We start from the raw sequence: 18903 nt of genomic DNA, 5'->3' as shown, positions 1-18903 counted from the left end.
GACTTCAGTATTTGTGTAAAATGGCATCAGTAGCATTTAGCTTTTGGAATAAAAATCAAGCCAATGTTAGCACTTTTAAAGCTGCAAAATCAAATCCTAAAAAGTAAAAAGTTTAGTATTTTGCATTTCTCAGTTGATCTGAAGCTAGCATCTGTTCAAACAGGCACTTTACCAGTGGAAAAAAATCTGGATTTAAAGATGTGAATATTAGAGCAAGAGGAGATTCTTTTGGAGATACCAATAAAAATGTTATCTTTGATTGCAAGTTGACTGTTGAATTCAAGCGATGTGCGATCCTGAGTGTAGGTGATGAGACCAGCCCTGGGGGGTGCACGTCTGGGGACAGTGGGGGCACGTGAAAGATACAGGCAGGTAGAAACGCTGAGACTCTTTGAAGTGATCTTTCTTTCACATGCAAGTAACTGCCACTTGAATAAGGTATTGCGTTTTCTTCCAGAGGGTTGTTGATCTCATAATTCTCGTCAAGCCAGTCTTGCTGAACCTGCTGCTTTGGTCGACGGATAACCTTTGCTGACTCAGTCACCATCTACTTGAACTGGATCCTCTTCTCAATTGGGTCTCTGGTGGTGTATGAGCAGCCAGTGAGTTGTCAAGCTGGAACTGGTACTTCTTCCTAACATCTGGGCGCTTCAGGTTCTCAATGTCGAATGTGGTTTGAGTAAACTTTGGCCTCCTCGGGTGCACTGGGGCAATATGGAGGCTGCCGACAGATCTGACCAGCCTGTGACGTGCAAACACTTTGCTCTCCACATGGCTCTGGTAATCCTGATATTACGGGCATCTCACATGTGAATGATGAAATTATCTATGTGTTGCCACTGCTTGGATCTGAGATGCATCCACATGATCCATGGTCTGAAGAATGTCTTAGTGATGATAAGGTTATTCTAAGTGCACGTGGTGAGGAAGAGCAACCTGTTACCATTCTTTCCAAGCCCATGTGAGCCCATCACACCTTTTCTGCGCTCACAGTCGTTCCCAGCTCTGGTGTTGAAATCATCGGGTACTATGAAGCATTTGCTTGCAGGAATAGACTTCACAAGGAAATCAAGAGGTTTCTCCTAGAACGTTTTCTTCTCATCACAGCTGGTCAGGGTGGGAATGAGGGTGCTGAGGATAGTAACATGGCAGGAGTGGGTGAGAGGGAAACAAACGTTCTTGAGGCATTAATTGGCACGTGGGGAGATTGGGAAGGGCAGAGATGTGGATGGTGAATATCAACTCTGCATATCTTGTAGAAACAAGGAACTGCAGATACCAGTTTACGCAGATGCTGGTTTATGCAAAAGCACACATAGCGCTGAAGTAACTCAAGGGGTCAGGTAGCATCTCTGGAGAATATGATCACGTCCAGGTGCTCCATTTTCCTTCCTCATCTCATGTTCTCCAGAGATGTTGCCTGGCCCACTGAGTTACTACAGCACTTTGGGTCCTTCCACATATGCGGCGCACGTACGGGCTGGCGCTCCTTAATTAGTATTAAGTATTAATTAGTATTCTTTTAGTTTATTTATTAGTGAGGAGGTCCATCGGAGAGTGAGGAGGGTTGTCGGAGAGTGAGGAGGGTTGTCGGAGAGTGAGGAGGGTTGTCGGAGAGTGAGGAGGGTTGTCGGAGAGTGAGGAGGGTTGTCGGAGAGTGAGGAGGGTTGTCGGAGAGGGAGGAGGGCTGTCGGAGAGGGAGGAGGGCTGTCGGAGAGTGAAGAGGGCCTTCGGAGAGCGAGGAAGGCCATCGGATAGCCAGGAGGGCAGTCGGAGAGCGAGGTGTCCAAGAGCGAGGAGGGGCGTCGGAGAGCGAGGAGGGCCGTCGGAGAGCGAGGAGGGCCGTTGGAGAGCAAGGAGGGTTGTCGGAGATGGCGGAGCACGCACGTGCAGCGGCTCAGCACTCCTCGAACCCGCGCTCCTTAATTAGTGATATCTTCGTTTATTTATTATTGAGTGCCACGTATGCATATGTTAACATATTATACAACTGACACAAACTACTAAACATTGGTTCGATGCACAGTGGCTGTGTTTTTAACAATGCAAATTTTGGACACAACATTCCGCCAGATCTCGTCAGGCCGCCGGGAATGACTGTCTCACCTGGAAAGCAATGAAGGCAACGCAGAGAGAGCAGACAAAAGCGAGGCTGCCGAGCTGGGATACATGCTAGGCTAGGAAAAGACCCGCACAAATCTCCAGTGCCAAGTCTTTTCATCACGAATGCAAGATCATTTGCCAACAAAATGGAAGAGCTGGAACTCACATCGACGCAGAAAAGCATACAGGACTGCTGTGTTATGATCATTACGGAAATGTGGCCCAACCTGACGATCCCGGAGGAGGCTTTCAGGCTAGCAGGCCCTGCAGTTCATCACTACGACAGGAACAGAGACTCCGGTAAGAGCAGGGGAGGAGGACTTTGTGTAGACACAAACAACTACTGGTGCACAAATGTAAAGATCATTGATAACTACTGGTCTCCGGACTTGGAATATTTATCAATAAAATGTCGCCCTTTCTATATGCCACGAGAATTCACGGTTGCCAAAATCACAGCTGTGTGCATACCACCAGATGCTAATACGACAACAGCTTTGGGCTATCTGCTAACTGCCGTTAGCAAACAACAGATGGAATTTTTATAATAGCAGGTGATTTCAACCAAGCAAAACTAAAGACTGTCCTCCTGAAATTTTATCAACATGTGCAGTGCCCCACAAGAGGAAAAAACACACTCGGCCATGTTTATAGTAACATTAAACAAGGGTACAAAGCATCACCTCTCCCCCATCTGGGCCAGTCTGACCACATCTTGTTTTTAACTCTGGCATACAGACCACTTATCAACACGGTGAAACCAGCTGCGAGAGACATACCAGTGTGACCTGAGGGAGCTTCTGAGCAACTACAGGACTGCTTGACGCACTGACTGGGACTTATTTGTGGATGAGGACATTGACACCAACACTTCCACTGTACTGTTTTACATAAAAAGCTGTGTAGGCAATGTCACTACCACAAAACGCATCCGTGTCTTTCCCAATAACAAACCATGGATGACCAAAGATGTCCAACTCCTGCTAAAAGCCCGCAACATGGCTTTCCGGTCCGGCAATACAGAGCTGTGTAGTGCAGCCAGGTCAGACCTGAAGAGGGGCATCAGAGACGCCAAAGCAGCCTACAAGTGAAAGATTGAGAGCCACTTCGACAACTCAGACCTCTGTTGTGCATGGCAAGGTATACGGCACATCACCAATTACAATAACAACACCAACCCGTCCACCAGCAGCAATGCCTCACTGGTAGAGCAGCCCAACCACCTCTTTGGCCGTCATGAGGTGGAGAGAACAGAGACTGTCATGTCCACTGCTTCATCTCCAGCTGACGACAGTCAGACCCTCATCATACAGACTGCTGATATCACACGCACACTCCGAAATGTCAACATACGGAAAGCAGCTGGTCCAGACGGAGTTCCATGACGAGTTCTCAGAGACTGCGCTGCTGAGTTAGCTGACGTGTTCACAAACATCTTCAATCTATCCCTGGCACAGCATTGGCCCCACATACCTAAAAACATCCTCAATATTGCCAGTTCCGAAGCAGACAGCCATAACCTGCCTCAACCGCTACAGGCCGGTCACACTAACACCAATAATCATGAAGTGCCTGGAGAGACTGGTCCTTAAGCACATCAATGCTGCTCTCCCACCCACCCTGGATCCACACCAATATGCATACAGAGCCAACAGATCAACAGATGCCGCCATTGCCACTGCCCTCCTTACTGTACTGCTCCACCTAGAACAACGGGGAGCATATGCACGGCTGCTGGTTGTTGATTACAGTTCTGCATTTAATACAATCATACCCAGCAGACTGGTCAAGCTGTCCGACCTAGGCTTCAAACACAACATCTGCCTTTGGATAAAGGACTTCCTAACAGACTGGCCACAGTCAGTCAGGATGGGCCCCCACAACTCTCCCACTCTATCACTCAGCACAGGGGCTCCACAAGGCTGTGTGTTGAGCCCCCTCCTCTACTCTCTCTATACCTATGACTGTATACCAGCCCACAACACAAACACAATCATTAAATATGCAGACGACACGACAGTGGTGGGGCTGATCAGTGAGGGTGATGAGTCAGCTTACAGGGAGGAGGTACAGAGGCTAACAGGCTGGTGCTCAGAAAACAACTTGGCACTCAACACCAAAAAAACAAAGGAGCTCATCATCGACTTCAGGAAGAAGCAGGGTGACCATCCCCCACTGCACATAAACGGAGAAAGAGTGGATAGAGTCTCCAGTTTCAGGTTTCTGGGCACCCACATCTCAGAAGATCTCACGTGGTCAACCAACACAAGTTAAGAGGGCACAACAGCGGCTTCACTTCCTAAGACCACTCAGGAAAGTTAACCTGCCACAACAGCGCTAGTGTCCTTCTACCGCTGCTCCATTGAGAGTGTCCTGACACATGGGATCCTGGTGTGGTACGGCAACAGTTCTGCGGTTGACAAGAAGGCTCTGCAGAGAGTCATCAACACAGCCCAGAGGATCACCAACACACGTCTGCCTGCCCTGGAAGACATCTATAGCTCCCGGTGCCTGCGGAATGCATCCTGCATCCTAAAGGACCCATTTCACCCCGCCCATCACTTGTTGGCCCTTCTGCCCTCAGGAAAGCGCTGCAGGTCTATCAAAGTGCACACCACAAGATTAACAAACAGTTTCTACCCTAAGGCCATCACCACACCGAACTCTGCACTGAAAGCACATCTCCCATAGACAATATTTATACTATACGATACCTACCTTTGAGCAATACTGATATATTCATTTCTAATATTTATTTTTATAATATTATTCTGTGCAATATCTTATATTCTGACAAGGTGCAATATCTTATATTCTGATAAGGGTGCATACGTAGGCATAATGTGTATGCGTGTGTGAATCTGTGTGTATGTGTCACAGTGTGCGCACGAAGTGTGAGAACAGTTTTTATTTTTCTCACTCTTTTACTGGTATTTTATTGTTATTATTTTTGTTTTTAAATGATCTTGTACATTTAAGCACAGCTCAGGCAGTGTGCCTGAATTTCGTTGAATGTACCATTACAATGACAATAAAGAAATTTGATTTGATTTGATCTTGTTCTCATTTACAGGATTACCTTTCCGGAAAATTGTGTAGCCTTGCACGGAATCATCGTTGATAGGGTTGATGAAAAAGACATCATGTTTGACAAATCTGTTTTTTAAGATTGTAACCAGCAAAAAAAATGGATGTGATGTCCTTAAATCTCAGAAGGCCTTCAATAAGGAGGAACATCAGACCTTATTAAAGAAAGGACAGCACAGTGGTGCAGCAGTTGAACTGCTGTTTCACAGCACCAGAGACACAGGTTTAATCCTGACTACAGGTGCTATCTGTGTGGAGTTTGTACGTTCACTCAATGACCACATGGGTTTTCTCCTGGAGCTCCAGTTTCCTCCCACATTCTAAAGACATGCTGGTTTGTAGGTTAATTGGCTTCTGTAAATTGCTCCTAGTGTATAGGAAGCAAAAGTGGAATAACATAGAACTAGTGTACAGATGATCAGTGATCGGTGTTGACTCAGTGGTTCGAAGGACCTGTTTCCACTCTATATCTCTAAACTAAACTTGACGACAACGGGAGCCTCGGCAGTGATGGGGCCTCAGCGACAACGGGTGCATCGGTGGCAGTGGAACATGAGGGGGTCGGGGTGGGGAAAACAATGGGGACCCGGCATGGGGGGACCGCTGTGAAGAACAATGGAGGACCCGGCGTGGGGGGACGGCTGTGAGGGAAAGTGGGAGATCAATGGGGGACCCGATGAGGGGGAGGGGGGGGCACTTTAGTTATAGAATCCTCTGCCCAGGGGATAAGCCTGCGTTCGTTTGTTTGTCTGTTGTAGTTTGTTCCGGTTTAGGCGCTGTGCACACAGCAGCCAGCCAACAATCACTTGTCCTTGTCCTTTTTCTTGCACTTTTCATTTCAAAATTTTGTGTACCTTGTGTGTTTTGTTGTGACTGTTGGCAGACCAATTTCCCTCCGGGGATGAATAAAGTTATATTGTATCGTAAACTAAACTAAACTAAACTAAACTAAACTAAACTAAACTAAACTAAAAATAGGACACATGGATTTGAGGGCAATGTACAGTCAAGAATTAAAGACAACGCAGAGAGTCAGATCAAACACATCATTTTTGGACTGGATGCTCAGCCTCGTATGGTGCCTTGGGGAACCCTGCTGAGGTTTCAGCTGTACACAATCTGCACTAACACTTTGATAGATTTGCTGCTGATGTGAACTGGGTGGATGTATGAGTTTTGAGAAGAATAAAAATTAAATGAATAGACAAATACATGAAAGAAGAATAAAAATTAAATGAATAGACAAATACATGATAGATAGAATAGGGAAAAATATAAAGTCATCCACAATTTCAGAAAAGCAGAGTACATTGTAAATGGTGAGGGATCGAAGGTGTTAGTGTTCAGAGTCCCCTAAGTATATTTGTTCACAAATCAGTGACAGCTTATATTCAGGTACAGTGAGCAATTAAGTAAGCTAGTGGTATGTCGCCCTTCATCGTAGAAGGATCTGAGTACAAGAGTAAAACTTTTTTGAAATATCAAAACAAATTGCAGATGCTGAAAATAAAAAATAGACATTTCTGAAAGCACTTGACTGATCAGGGAGCATCTGTGGAAAAAAGAAGCAGAGCTAGTGTTTCATGTGAAAAATTGTCATTGTCAGAACATTGGGCCTTCATCAGAAGTGGTCTTACTGGAATTTTACAGGATTGTGGGAAGACTGAACATAGAATATTATGCCCAGGTCTGGTCTTCCTGCCTCAGGATGGATATATTTCTGATAGAGTGGGTGAAACAATGGTTCACCCATTTGATTCCTAGGGTGGGATATTTATCTTATGAATTAGATTAAGCAGTTCAGGCCTATAATTTCTTAAGCTTTGAAAAATGTCAGGTAATTTCATTGAAGCATATAAATTTCTTATAGCAGTTGAGAAGGTAGATGCAAGGATGAAGATTTCCCTGGCTGGAATCTTGGATGCAACATTAGGAGCTAGCCAGAAAAGTCTGAGATGAGAATTTTTTTCATCCAGAGCATAATGAATCTTTGGAATTCTCTATCCAAGAGGGCTGTCTTCTTCTTTCGAATCCATCATCTATGTTTTAAATGTTACATCACTGTCATCATCCGTCCTGAAAAGGACGCAAGCTTCCAGCGACAATCAGTGGGAGCCATCACTTGTACAGTAGACGATGGTGGTAGCAGAATTATCTCAGGACACTTCCAGTTTCCAGCCCCGCGACGTGAACGCTTCTGTTATGGGGCCAAGAGGGCTGTGAAAACCCGGTTGCTGAATATATTTATAGATAGTTGATTGATAGAAATTTGAATCAAGAGACCTGAGCTTGGTAGAGGAAAGTGGTGCTGAGATAGAGATCAATGATCTTACTGAACAGGTAGGAAAGAACTGCAGATGCTGGTTTAAATTGAAGGTAGACACAAAATGCTGGAGTAACTCAGCGGGACAGGCAGCATCTCTGGAGAGAAGGAATAGGTGACGTTTCGGGTCGAGACCCTTCTTCAGACTTACTGAATGGTGCAGGAGACAAGGGAGTTTTGCCCTGCTACTATTTCTTGTGTTCTGACATTTTGACTCTTTGTAACAGGTGAGATACCTGATGCTATGGCCACCATGCAGTCAGTCCCTTTATAAGCACTGATGTGAAGTGTGTAACTAATAGAGAAATACCCTCTGAAAACTCTTCTACTGCTCGTGTTTGTTTTTCAGCTTGATGTCTGGACTGGCTGCTTTAGATGCAAAAGCTTCAAGTCGACTGGGTCTCATCACAATTGCCTACTATCTTTGGACCACTTTTGTGGCGGTTATTATTGGAATAATCATGGTGTCCATCATCCATCCCGGTGGTGCGGCCCAGAAGGAGAGTACTGAAGACAGTGGAAAGCCAATCATGAGCTCTGCTGATGCTTTGTTGGATCTGATACGGTAAGTGAGACTATAGCCACTATTTTCATTGAAGGAGGCCATTCCGCCCACTGAGTCTATGCTGGCTCTCAGACCAACCCCATCAATCACATTCCCTACTTATTTCCTTATTCTTCACCATATGCCTATCAACCACCCTGATTCTCCTTTCAGCCACCATCACTGGGGGGAATTCACAGTAGCCAGTTAATCTACCAACAACCGTGCCTGTGGAATACATAGAATATAGAACAGAACAGCACAGGAATGGGCCCTTCAGCCCACCGTTTGTGCCGAACATAATGCCTAACTGAACTGATCTCAACTGCCTGTACATGACCCCCTATCCCTTTATTCCCTCCAGTTCCATATGCCTATCCAAGAGCCTCTTCAATGCCACAACATTTCTACCTCCACCACCATCCCTGGCAATGTGTTCCAGACCCCACCATCCCCCATGTAAAAAATGCCTCACACGTCTCCATTAAACATTCCCCCTCTCATCTTATAGCTATGCCCTCCAAAGTTGAATATTTTCTCCCTTGGGAAAAAGGTTCTGACTGTCTAACCTATCTATGCCTCTCATAATTTTATATATAAATCATGGAATGCGGAAGAGAATTGGAGCATCTGGGGGAAACCCATCTGTGCACAGTGGGAACTTGCAAACACCACACAGACAGTTCCATCAGAGGCAGGATCAAACCCATGTTATTGGAGCTGTGAGGAAGCAGCACTACCTGCTGCAGCACTGTGATCATCTGGTCCTTTATTTATTCAAGATATTGTACATTTGATAGAGTTGTTTTCAAGTGCATTTTACTGCATATGTTGTGAAGTTGATCAGTGGATAATACGTTGTTACAGAAAGGTTACCTTTTATTTTTGTACATAGAATATAGAGCAGTACAAGACAGGAACAACAGGAACAGGCCCTTTGGCTCACAATGCCCCTGCCATACAAGATGCCAAGTTAAACTAATCTCATCAGCCAGCATGTGATCCATACCTTTCTATTCCCTGCATATCCATGTACCTTTCTAAAAGCCGCGTAAATACCACTATCGTACCTACCTCCTCCCTTGCAGAGTATTCCAGATACCCACTGCTCTCTGCATAAAAACAAAAACTTGCCCCGCATATCTCCTTTGAATTTTCCCTCTCTATCCTTAAAGTCGTGGCCTCTAGCTTTGAAATTTCCATCCTGGTTAAAAATGTTCTGACTGTTTACCCTATCTATGCCTCGCATAATTCTATATACTTCTATCAGGTCTCCTCTCATCCACTGGTGCTCCAGCGAAAACAATCCAATTTTGTCCAACCACTAGCTAATATCCTCTAACCCAGTCAGCATATTGGCAACTCTCTTCTGCACCCTCTCCAAAGCCTCCGTATCCTTCCTGTAATGTGGCAACCAAAACTGTAACAATACTTCAAATGCGGCCCAACTAATGTCGTATGAAGTTGTAACATGACTTCTTATACACAATGCCTCACTGATGAAGGCAAGCATACCACATCCCTTCTCTGCCACTCTATCTAATTGTGTTGCCACTTTCGTAGAGGCATAAATATAGCAACCTTTTACATTATAAATTCAGTGTGCCAACAGTAGTCCAGTGGTAATTGCACTGTAGAGGCACTGTCTGTATTAAATTATATGACTCATTTAAATTAAGTGATGCCATCTGATGTAATGTGTCATTCAATTTACCTTACGCCATCACTGTGAACTCTAATCTTATTCACTGAGTGGTGCAGTCATACTCCACTTGAGGAGTATGTACTGGTGAAGACGTTTAGAGAAGGAAGGTCTTAATTTCTGGTCTCTTTGTATGCTAATTATTCTTAGCTGGGGTGTCACATGAAGCAATATAATTGATAAAACAATGAATCCTTAAAGTTAGGATTCCATGTTTTTGATTACATTTTTTGTGGTTTTGGTTGAAAGAAAAACTATAAGTCAGAATTCATTACTATTCTCATAGCTTGTCATTCTTTAAAACTTTATGGTTAGTGTGAAAATGTAGAGAGTAATCACTTTATATATTTCAAATATTTCACCCTCAGGCTTTTAAGATAACATTATTAGTAGAACTCTTAAGTAGAATTTAATGTAGTTAAGTAAACATGCATTTATTTGAAGTTACTTCTCAACAAATATTGTATAAGTTGAAAGATAAAATTCTAGGCCTAACTATATTGACTCAAAGATTTTCAAAGTTTTCAGCTTATCCATAGTCTTTGTAAGAATTATTGTAAAGTTGTTCAGAAAATGGCAACTGTATACATATATTTCAATAATTATGCTATTAGCAATGTTCAAACCAAAATATAAAATAAAGAACCCATGTTCTTCGCACTACATTTTATAATTTCTTGCTGTCTTTCTTCAATTATGACAATTTTAAAACTTTCTATCAATACAAGTTGTTACTACTCTGAATTGTTTTACTTGTGCTGTTTCCTCTGTCACTGCACGTTATTCATTTTGATGGGGAAAGCAACTTGAAATCATTGTTAGCAATTGGTTTACAACCTACTTTATGGAGATGGTAGGCAAACTTGGCTCTATCCAGATCAATTTTGATATTTCTCATAATGAAAATTATTACAGTGAGAAACAGAATTTTTATTATTAATGGGATCAGACTACAAATTTGGCCTGAATTGAATATGTCTTTGATTTCTCAGCTGGCTATCAAGGCTCAATGCAAGATCAATTGTGTTAGTTTCAACCAAGTTCTTAATGGTCATACATTGGATAGTGATGAAGAACAAAATGGTGATCTCATTTTTGAGCCACCACACAAAGCCTAGTTTGATACTGGAAAGGAACTCTACGTTACCCGTTCCTGCTTAATTTTCCTTTCACTGACTTTCTGTTCAAAATGTAATTGTAATTCCTTCTTTAGCTTATACAACAGCCAGCAGTCATTGAAGAATTATCAAATAGAAGTTATACAGTATTTCACTACAAAAGTACAGCATATTGTTTTTAAAAAATAATAAATATTTATCTTTTTAATGATTAATTTATCAGTAAATGGATAATTGTGTCGCCTGTTCATTATGGTGGAGGGGGGAGGAGAGGGTGCTGCACCAATGCAGGAGAGGTTTGGACTCAACGGGTCCACGGTCTAGTGTTTAATAAATCTGAGCTCATCCTCTACTTGAGTTTTCATGGACTACCGTTATGTGCACATTGTTCTTTACCCAACATAAAATGTGAGAAATGTCGCCCTGAGGAAATTCCAACCTTATAGATCTTCGAGCTTCTCAGTTGCACACAGAATGGAATATAGAAAGTGCCTGGGATATGATGGGTTTTGTGCCTCTTGCTTCAGACTTCCAGCTTCTCTGTCACAATGTTTCTTCGGCTAGAAATTCTTGTGCATAGTGCAACCCCTTTGTATGCAACACGAGTGAATGATATCTAAAATCTGCTTGCTAATTGCGATTCACTACCTTGGGCACATATTAGACACGATCATAAATTTTATCCAGTACACTTTATTCATAATTAAAAATATATGCAAATACAAATGAAAAAACACAATGCATGGATCTTTACATTGATAGTGTTTATACATTTAGAGATCATTGGCACTATATATTAACTGTTAAAAATTTTATGTACATAGGACTATTACCATTTGTGTCCTCCTGCGGTAATACAAACGTAAGTTGTTTGAGAGGCTTCCACACCCAGTCCCTCATTGTCAAGTAGCAGAAGTACCCAAGACTGCAAATCTGATATCAAATAGCATATGCCAATTGCCTTTGTTCGGGAAGGGGACTGGCAGATGCTGGTGGACGTGGACCAATGGCTTTCGGTTCCATTAAAGATAGCCATCACCAACTTGAGGCCTGATCTTGTCCTCTGGTCAAACTCTCAGCACATGGTGTATTTTGTGGAGCTCGCAGTCCCTTGGGAGGATGCTGCACAGGAAGCCTTCGAAAGAAAGAAACTGCGATATACAGAGCTTGCAGCGGAGGCAGAACAGGGGGCTGGAGAGTAAAGATCTGCCCAGTAGAAGTTGGATGTCGGGGCTTCATGGCAACATCAACTGTAAGACTGATGAATGACCTGGGATCAGCGGACAAGCCCTACACCAGGCCATCAAGGAAACATTAGGGGTGGCAGAGCAGAGTAGCCAGTGGCTCTAGCTGAAGAGGAGAGACCCCATCTGGTCTTCCAAATAAGCCGGCTAGGCAGATGCAGAGGGGGTGGTTCTGGGACGCCAGAACTCATCGCTGAGCCTACTGGAGACGTCATGGGCCCAGTCAGCGAAACGTTGATGAAAGTAGGAGCCCACTTGATAACCCCAATGACGTGTCTGCCAAGCCTTTCTCAACATTGGAGAAGGGTGGGTGAGTGCTTAAGCCTTCCATCACCACTGGGAGCAGGTTAAGAGGTGGCACTTTGGATTTTAACATCACACCCTGTGTATTTGAAAACATTAACTGTTTTGATAATATTGGACAAAATATGTGTGTATTTCTGAAGCCTGTAAGTGGCAGAAGTAATCCATACCAAACCGCAACTTAACTGTAACGTTGGGGTAGTGGTTTGATGCCAGTTGTTGGGGATTCTGCAGTCTCCATTACTTTGCAGGAAGGACTAATTTTAACTAGTTTTCTAGATGCATATTGCCACCACACCACCTCCACCAATGTCCGTAATGTTTCCAATCTAAATACAGACCAGCCTGACCTCTCTTACCCACCATCCCATCTCTCAGGCGTTTGGCTTGATTTCTTGCTGTTCAGCAAGCCTTTAATCCTGCACAAAGCCGCTCCCACCCAACAACTCCTCTTTGCATTGCTGATCACCTGAAGCTTTACATATACAGTGCCCTCCAAAATGTTTGGGACAAAGATCCATAATTTATTTATTTGCCTCTGTACTCCACAATTTGAGATTTGTAATAGAAAAAATACATGTGGTTAACAGCACCCAGTCTTTCCTCCAGTCTTTCCATCACCTTTGGAAACTTTTATTGCTGTTTATCAACACGAGGACCAAAGTTGTGCCAATGAAAGTCAAGGAAACCATTATGAGACTGAGAAACAAGAATAAAACTGTTAGAGACATCAGCCAAACCTTAGGCTTACCAAAATCAATTGTTTGGAACATCATTAAGAAGAAAGAGAGCACCGATGAGCTCACTAATCGCAAAGAGACTGGCAGGCCAAGGAAGACCTCCACAGCTGATGACAGAAGAATTCTCTCTATAATAAAGAAAAATCCCCAAACACCTGCCCGACAGATCAGAAACACTCTTGAGGAGTCAGGTGTGAATTTGTCAATGACCACTGTCCGCAGAAGATTTTATGAACAGAAATACAGCAGCTACACTGCACTTTGCAAACCACTGGTTAGCCGCAAATATAGGATGGCCAGGTTACAGTTTGTCAAGAAGTACTTAAAAGAGCAACCACAGTTCTGGAAAAAGATCTTGTGGACAGATGAGATGAAGATTAACTTATATCAGAGTGATGGCAAGAGCAAAGTATGGAGGAGAGAAGGAACTGCCTAAGATCCAAAGTATACCAACTCATATGTGAAACATGGTTGTGGCCTGGGCATGTATGGCTGCTGAAGGTACCTACTCACTTATCTTCATTGATGATACAACTGTTGATGGTAGTAGCATAATGAATTCTGAAGCATATAGACACATTCTGTCTGCTCAAGTTCAAACAAATGCCTCAAAACTTATTGGCCGGCGGTTCATTCTACAGCAAGACAATGATCCCAAACATACTGCTAAAGCAACAAAGGAGTTTTTCAAAGCTAAAAAATGGTAAATTCTTGAGTGGCCAAGTCAATCACCCGATCTGAACCCAATTAAGCAAGCCTTTTATATGCTGAAGAGAAAACTGAAGGGGACTAGCCCCCTAAACAAGCATAAGCTAAAGGTGTCTGCAATACAGGCCTGGCAGAGCATCACCAGAGAAGACACCCAGCAACTGGTGATGTCCATGAATCGCAGACTTCAAGTAGTCATTGTATGCAAAGAATATGCAACAAAATACTAAACATGATTACTTTCATTTACATGACATTGCTGTGTCCCAAACATTATTGTGCCCTGAAGTGGGCGGACTATGTATAAACACTGCTGTAATTCTACATGGTGAAACCAAAATGTATAAAAATGGCCTTTATTAAAATCTGACAATGTGCACTTTAACCACTTGTGATTTTGTTCCTATTACAAATCTCGAATTGTGGAGTACAGAGGCAAATAAATAAATTATGGGTCTTTGTCCCAAACATTATGGAGGGCGCTGTAACTAGTGCTATCTAGGTGCCAATTTAATGTGCACAATCCAGCATTGAAGAATTTCTACCACCTTGTCTCTGTTACTTAAATTATAATAATGTAATACTCAACAAACCTCTGAGCATTCCAACACTTTCCTGCACCTCTTCTTTATTCAAAATCCCAGCTTCATGATTTAACACCTGCCAATTATCATCTTGTTTCCTCTCCACATCTCTTTGAATGCTTTGTTTACAAATTTGTCCATGTACTCTTTCCTGATATAGGAGTACATAGAGAATCAAAACATGGCAAAAAATGTGTTCTTCCCTTTGACCACAATCTGACCACAGTAATTAATTGATTGTCACACATTAGGTATTTGTTATCAAATATATATGAGGAACTAATTATTTCAGCTGCGCAGTAACAGTGAGCAAGATCATTTCAGGCAAATGCATTTCATTTAAAGCCTATTAAAAATTCAGGACTGCTCTAAAATGTAGATTTATTAAAGTGACTGACGTGGATCATAAGCTCTAAAACCTTGGCCAACAGCACGGATTATACAGAAGCAAGCTGGTCCATTTGGTCCATTCTACTTTATCAAAACTGGCCTCAATTTTACCAATAACAAATGTACTCATAAGTATTGATAGATTGATCTGAATTCCATCCTCAACCGGTAGAGCCTAGCGGCAATAGTATTGAAAGGAATGCTTGATCAGCTAAAGTAAATTACTGAAGTTAAAAGATAGTAACCATTTCTGGAAAGTTGGCTAGTCATGCAATATAATGCATGTTTCTTCTGGAATCTGACCTTATAATTTATGGAGATGCCAACACCATCATCTCCCTCATTCTCCTCTTCATTATCCTCACCATAAACCTGCCCATATCATATACCCATCAGTCCCTGATCCCATTAACCCTCGTTTGCTCTTCATTTGTGGACTTTATCTTAGAATTCTTGCCTCCACATCCCTCGGCTCCATCAACTAACATCTTCTTGTATGCTTAATCTCCTGCAATCTAAGAAGTCTCAAGACCTCTGAAAACACTTCAATTTCTTAATAATTGAGAATTCCGAATTGTATGTGTTCCACCATTAGTAGCCATGCTTTCATGATCCTAGACTCCTTAATCCACTCTCTAAACCTCTACTTTCTACTTTGTCCTCTTCCTTTATGATGCTCCTTAAGATCTTCCTCTCTGACCAAGCTTTGGTCAAATGAGCCACAATGTGATTGTGTCAACATTTGTGTGGATGTTATGCAATGATTTAATTAGAGGTGAAATCCCTGCTCAGCTACTGAATCATGTGTAACAATCTTTTCAGTCCTGAATGGCACCTTGATATTTCATTGAATAGGAGAATGATAAATTTGGATTGATAATGTTTATCAGAGACACTGTGCCAGTTAATAAATCATCTGGTATGGTACTGAGTCAGAGGAGGCTATTGTTTCATTTCTTGGCCTGGATGAGTGGACCTTGAGTAGCAGTCTTGCCCTAGACCAGTAAAGGGAGAGGAAAGTAGTCCAGGTTCCCTTTACTATCACCTCCACCGGTCACGCTGGGAATTGGAGTACGACAGTCAGGCTTCGTTGAGGGACCTGTGACAGTCACTATTTCATAATAAAATAGATCCCTAGAGTGAGATACTGGAGGACATCGAGAATGACTGAATGTGAATCACAACTTTCAGAAACTGACAGCTGGAGAAATGTTATTCTTGGGCATACGAATAAATAAATACTTGATTAATATTACCTGTAAAACAATTCCTTGTAAAACAATTCCTATTAATAATTAAAATTAACACCAGAGGTTAATAGTTAGCACAGCCAGCGGAGTAATTATTTGAGGCTCCAACATTTTATTTTTAGTATATATTTGCTAAATATAAATATGGACAGATTTTAGGCTTAATGGTCAACTGCTAATAATTATTTATTAGCAAATTGTTTAATCCTTCACTATGTACATCAATGCCTGCACTTGTCTCAGGCAAAATAATTCCAAATCATAATGGCACAGACTTTACTGGTAATTCTCAACTGTTCCATGGAACTTAATCTTGCTGAGATTTCCCAGAAACTATGATTGGGAATTGACTGACCGAGGTGTGATCCCATGATTTCAATGGGCAGTGAAGGATTGCGGTGAAAGAGAAGCCAAATTGCTTTTAGTTATTTATAATTGTTACAGATTTTTACAGCTTTGTTTTTAAGAAATAATTTACTTAATTTTCAATCAAAGCAGTAACTGTAGGACATTTTAAAATCCGCATTGCTTCAACAGCTAACAAACTGGAGTTAGCCATCAAGGGGATTTTGGGTGGATGGACATGTTTATTGCCCTTTCAGAGACTGCCACTCTGACTCAGCCCACATTGAAGGAGCCCAGGATGCTTTGGGCCTGAAAGGTCAACTATCTACATGCAGACCATTTAAATTTGTGTATGCTGTGACCATGCTCAGCAATTACAATGAGTTAGGCCATGCCAAAGTTATCAGACACAATAAAATTCTCATAAAAAACTGCATATTGGTACTAACTTTACTCTTTTGAAAACTTTGTTTCAATTAGTTTAATGAATTGATCTAAACTATTGAATCTTCTGTTCTTGATTTCCCTTATTTTGATAACTGTTCATTGGGATTTACTTAAACTGTAATTGTAAAATGCTTTTGTGTCGCTACTGCCAATTATATTACTACTGAGCAGTTTTTATTTATATTTTTCCCCTTTGCCCTTAAAGGAATATGTTTCCATCTAATCTTGTGCAAGCTACATTTCAGCAGGTGAGTCCGTATCGTAAATGTGCAACATTTAATCCTTTTGTTTCAGAAGTGTACATGAAGTCTCATAAAGAAAAACTCCATGGCTGAATGGAATAGAAAAGAAAACCAGCTAAAATTCTGCAGCGTGGGTTTGTCAAGGTACCTTTCAAGGGAAGAAAAATATATCGCACTTTCAAGCCTTTTCAACTGTGGCTGCTGTTGTGATACAATAAGACAGATGTTTTGTGCACAGCACCCCACTAGAGAGAGATACTGATTGGGTTATCTAGTTTTAGAAATATTGATTGAGGGATAAATAGTGGCGAGAACAGAAAGGACTCATTTGCTCCTCCACAAAATTCTACCATGAGATCTTTTACGTCCAAACAATATATATGGGGGAAGGACAACATGGGCACCACAATAATTTAAATGGTGCTATTTTGTGATAGGATGGTAAGAGAGCTGCAAGGAAAGAAGGACCCGAGGTTGCACATATTTGCTTTTATAAATAGCATTGAATGCATAAACAAAGACGGCTGCCTTTACCAATGTCCTTTATGAAATATGATTCATTTTCAAATTTTGTTCTGGATAGGAAAATAAGAAGTTATGCAGCTGAATTTGATTTTAGAGTATCACCCGTGGTGAATCTCAAATCTTGTTGTTTCACAGTATCGAACCAAGATCGTCCCAATAGTCATCTCTGTCAAAGTGTCAGGATATGATACAGCCAGGAGAATGCCTTTAATCTATGGAATTCAGGCTGACAACGACTCTGATATAATTCACAACATTTCCTTGGATATCACCCCAGCTCCTGAGATCATCTACCAAACAGGACCAGGATCAAGTGACGGGATGAATGTTCTCGGCATTGTTATATTTTCTGCCACAATGGGTAAGTTTGCTGAAAAATGCATTTACTATCAAAGTGGTAACTACAAATTTGCAATTTTTGTTTTGGGTAAATTTTTATATTTAACTTTACGTTATTTCAATATTTCTTGATTGATGTGATACATATATAATGTAAAATATCATCTTATCCTTATGCCAACAACTTATACGCTTCATAATTTTTCATAAATTGAAGAAAAGAATTAGTAAAATTATTAATTTTGTGCTCCCAATGTGAAATTCTTTATATCACCAAAATCAAATGTAGATGAGGCGAACATTTCGCTGAACACTTGCACTCTGACTTGCACTCTGAACACTTGACAAAAAATGGAGCTGGCAGGCAAGATAAATGAAAATCCCAAGAGATTCCACAAGAATATTAAGAGTAAAAGTTTTGTTGGGAAAGAATATGTCCCCTTATAAATCTGTATGGGTGGCTTTGTGTAGAGTCACAAGAGATGGAGGAGTTATTACATGAATATTTCTCATCAATGTTTACTGAGGAAAATATATGGAAGCTAAGGAATTATGAGTATGATGTCTTAGATCACATATGAATTACCAAAGAGGAGGTATTGCCGATTTTAAAGTGCATTAAGTGGATAAATTTCAGGGGCCTGACCAAGTACATTCTCAGACCATGTAGGAAGCTGGGGAGAAAACTATTGAGGCCCTTGCAGAAATATTCACATCATCTTTAGCTACAGGTGAAGTTCTGAAAGAATGGAAGGGTGGCTAACTTGGTACCATTATTTCAGAAGGGCAGAAAGAACAAGCCTGGGAACTACAAGCTGGAGAGCCTGACGACAGTGGCGATTAAGTTGTTGGAGGTGATTCTGAGTAACAGGATCTACCCGCGTATGGATCGGCATGAACTGAGGTAGT

The 18903-nt window shown here is 41.7% G+C and overlaps 1 protein-coding gene across 1 annotated transcript in view; it reads left to right on the top strand.

Moving 5' to 3' along the window:
• Positions 1-18903, top strand: part of slc1a7a (solute carrier family 1 member 7a) — a 55376-nt gene that overhangs the window by 17264 nt on the left and 19209 nt on the right. Inside the window, exons 3-5 of the mRNA XM_078407345.1 lie at positions 7863-8078; positions 17094-17136; positions 17791-18016. Coding sequence (XP_078263471.1) covers positions 7863-8078; positions 17094-17136; positions 17791-18016 — 485 coding nt within the window. The remainder of the gene's footprint in view (positions 1-7862; positions 8079-17093; positions 17137-17790; positions 18017-18903) is intronic.

This window comes from Rhinoraja longicauda, chromosome 11 (assembly GCF_053455715.1).
Source record: "Rhinoraja longicauda isolate Sanriku21f chromosome 11, sRhiLon1.1, whole genome shotgun sequence".
Classification (NCBI taxonomy): Eukaryota; Metazoa; Chordata; class Chondrichthyes; order Rajiformes; family Arhynchobatidae; genus Rhinoraja; species Rhinoraja longicauda.
Note: the sequence above shows the minus strand (reverse complement) of the source record. Positions and strands in the feature narration are given on the sequence as shown.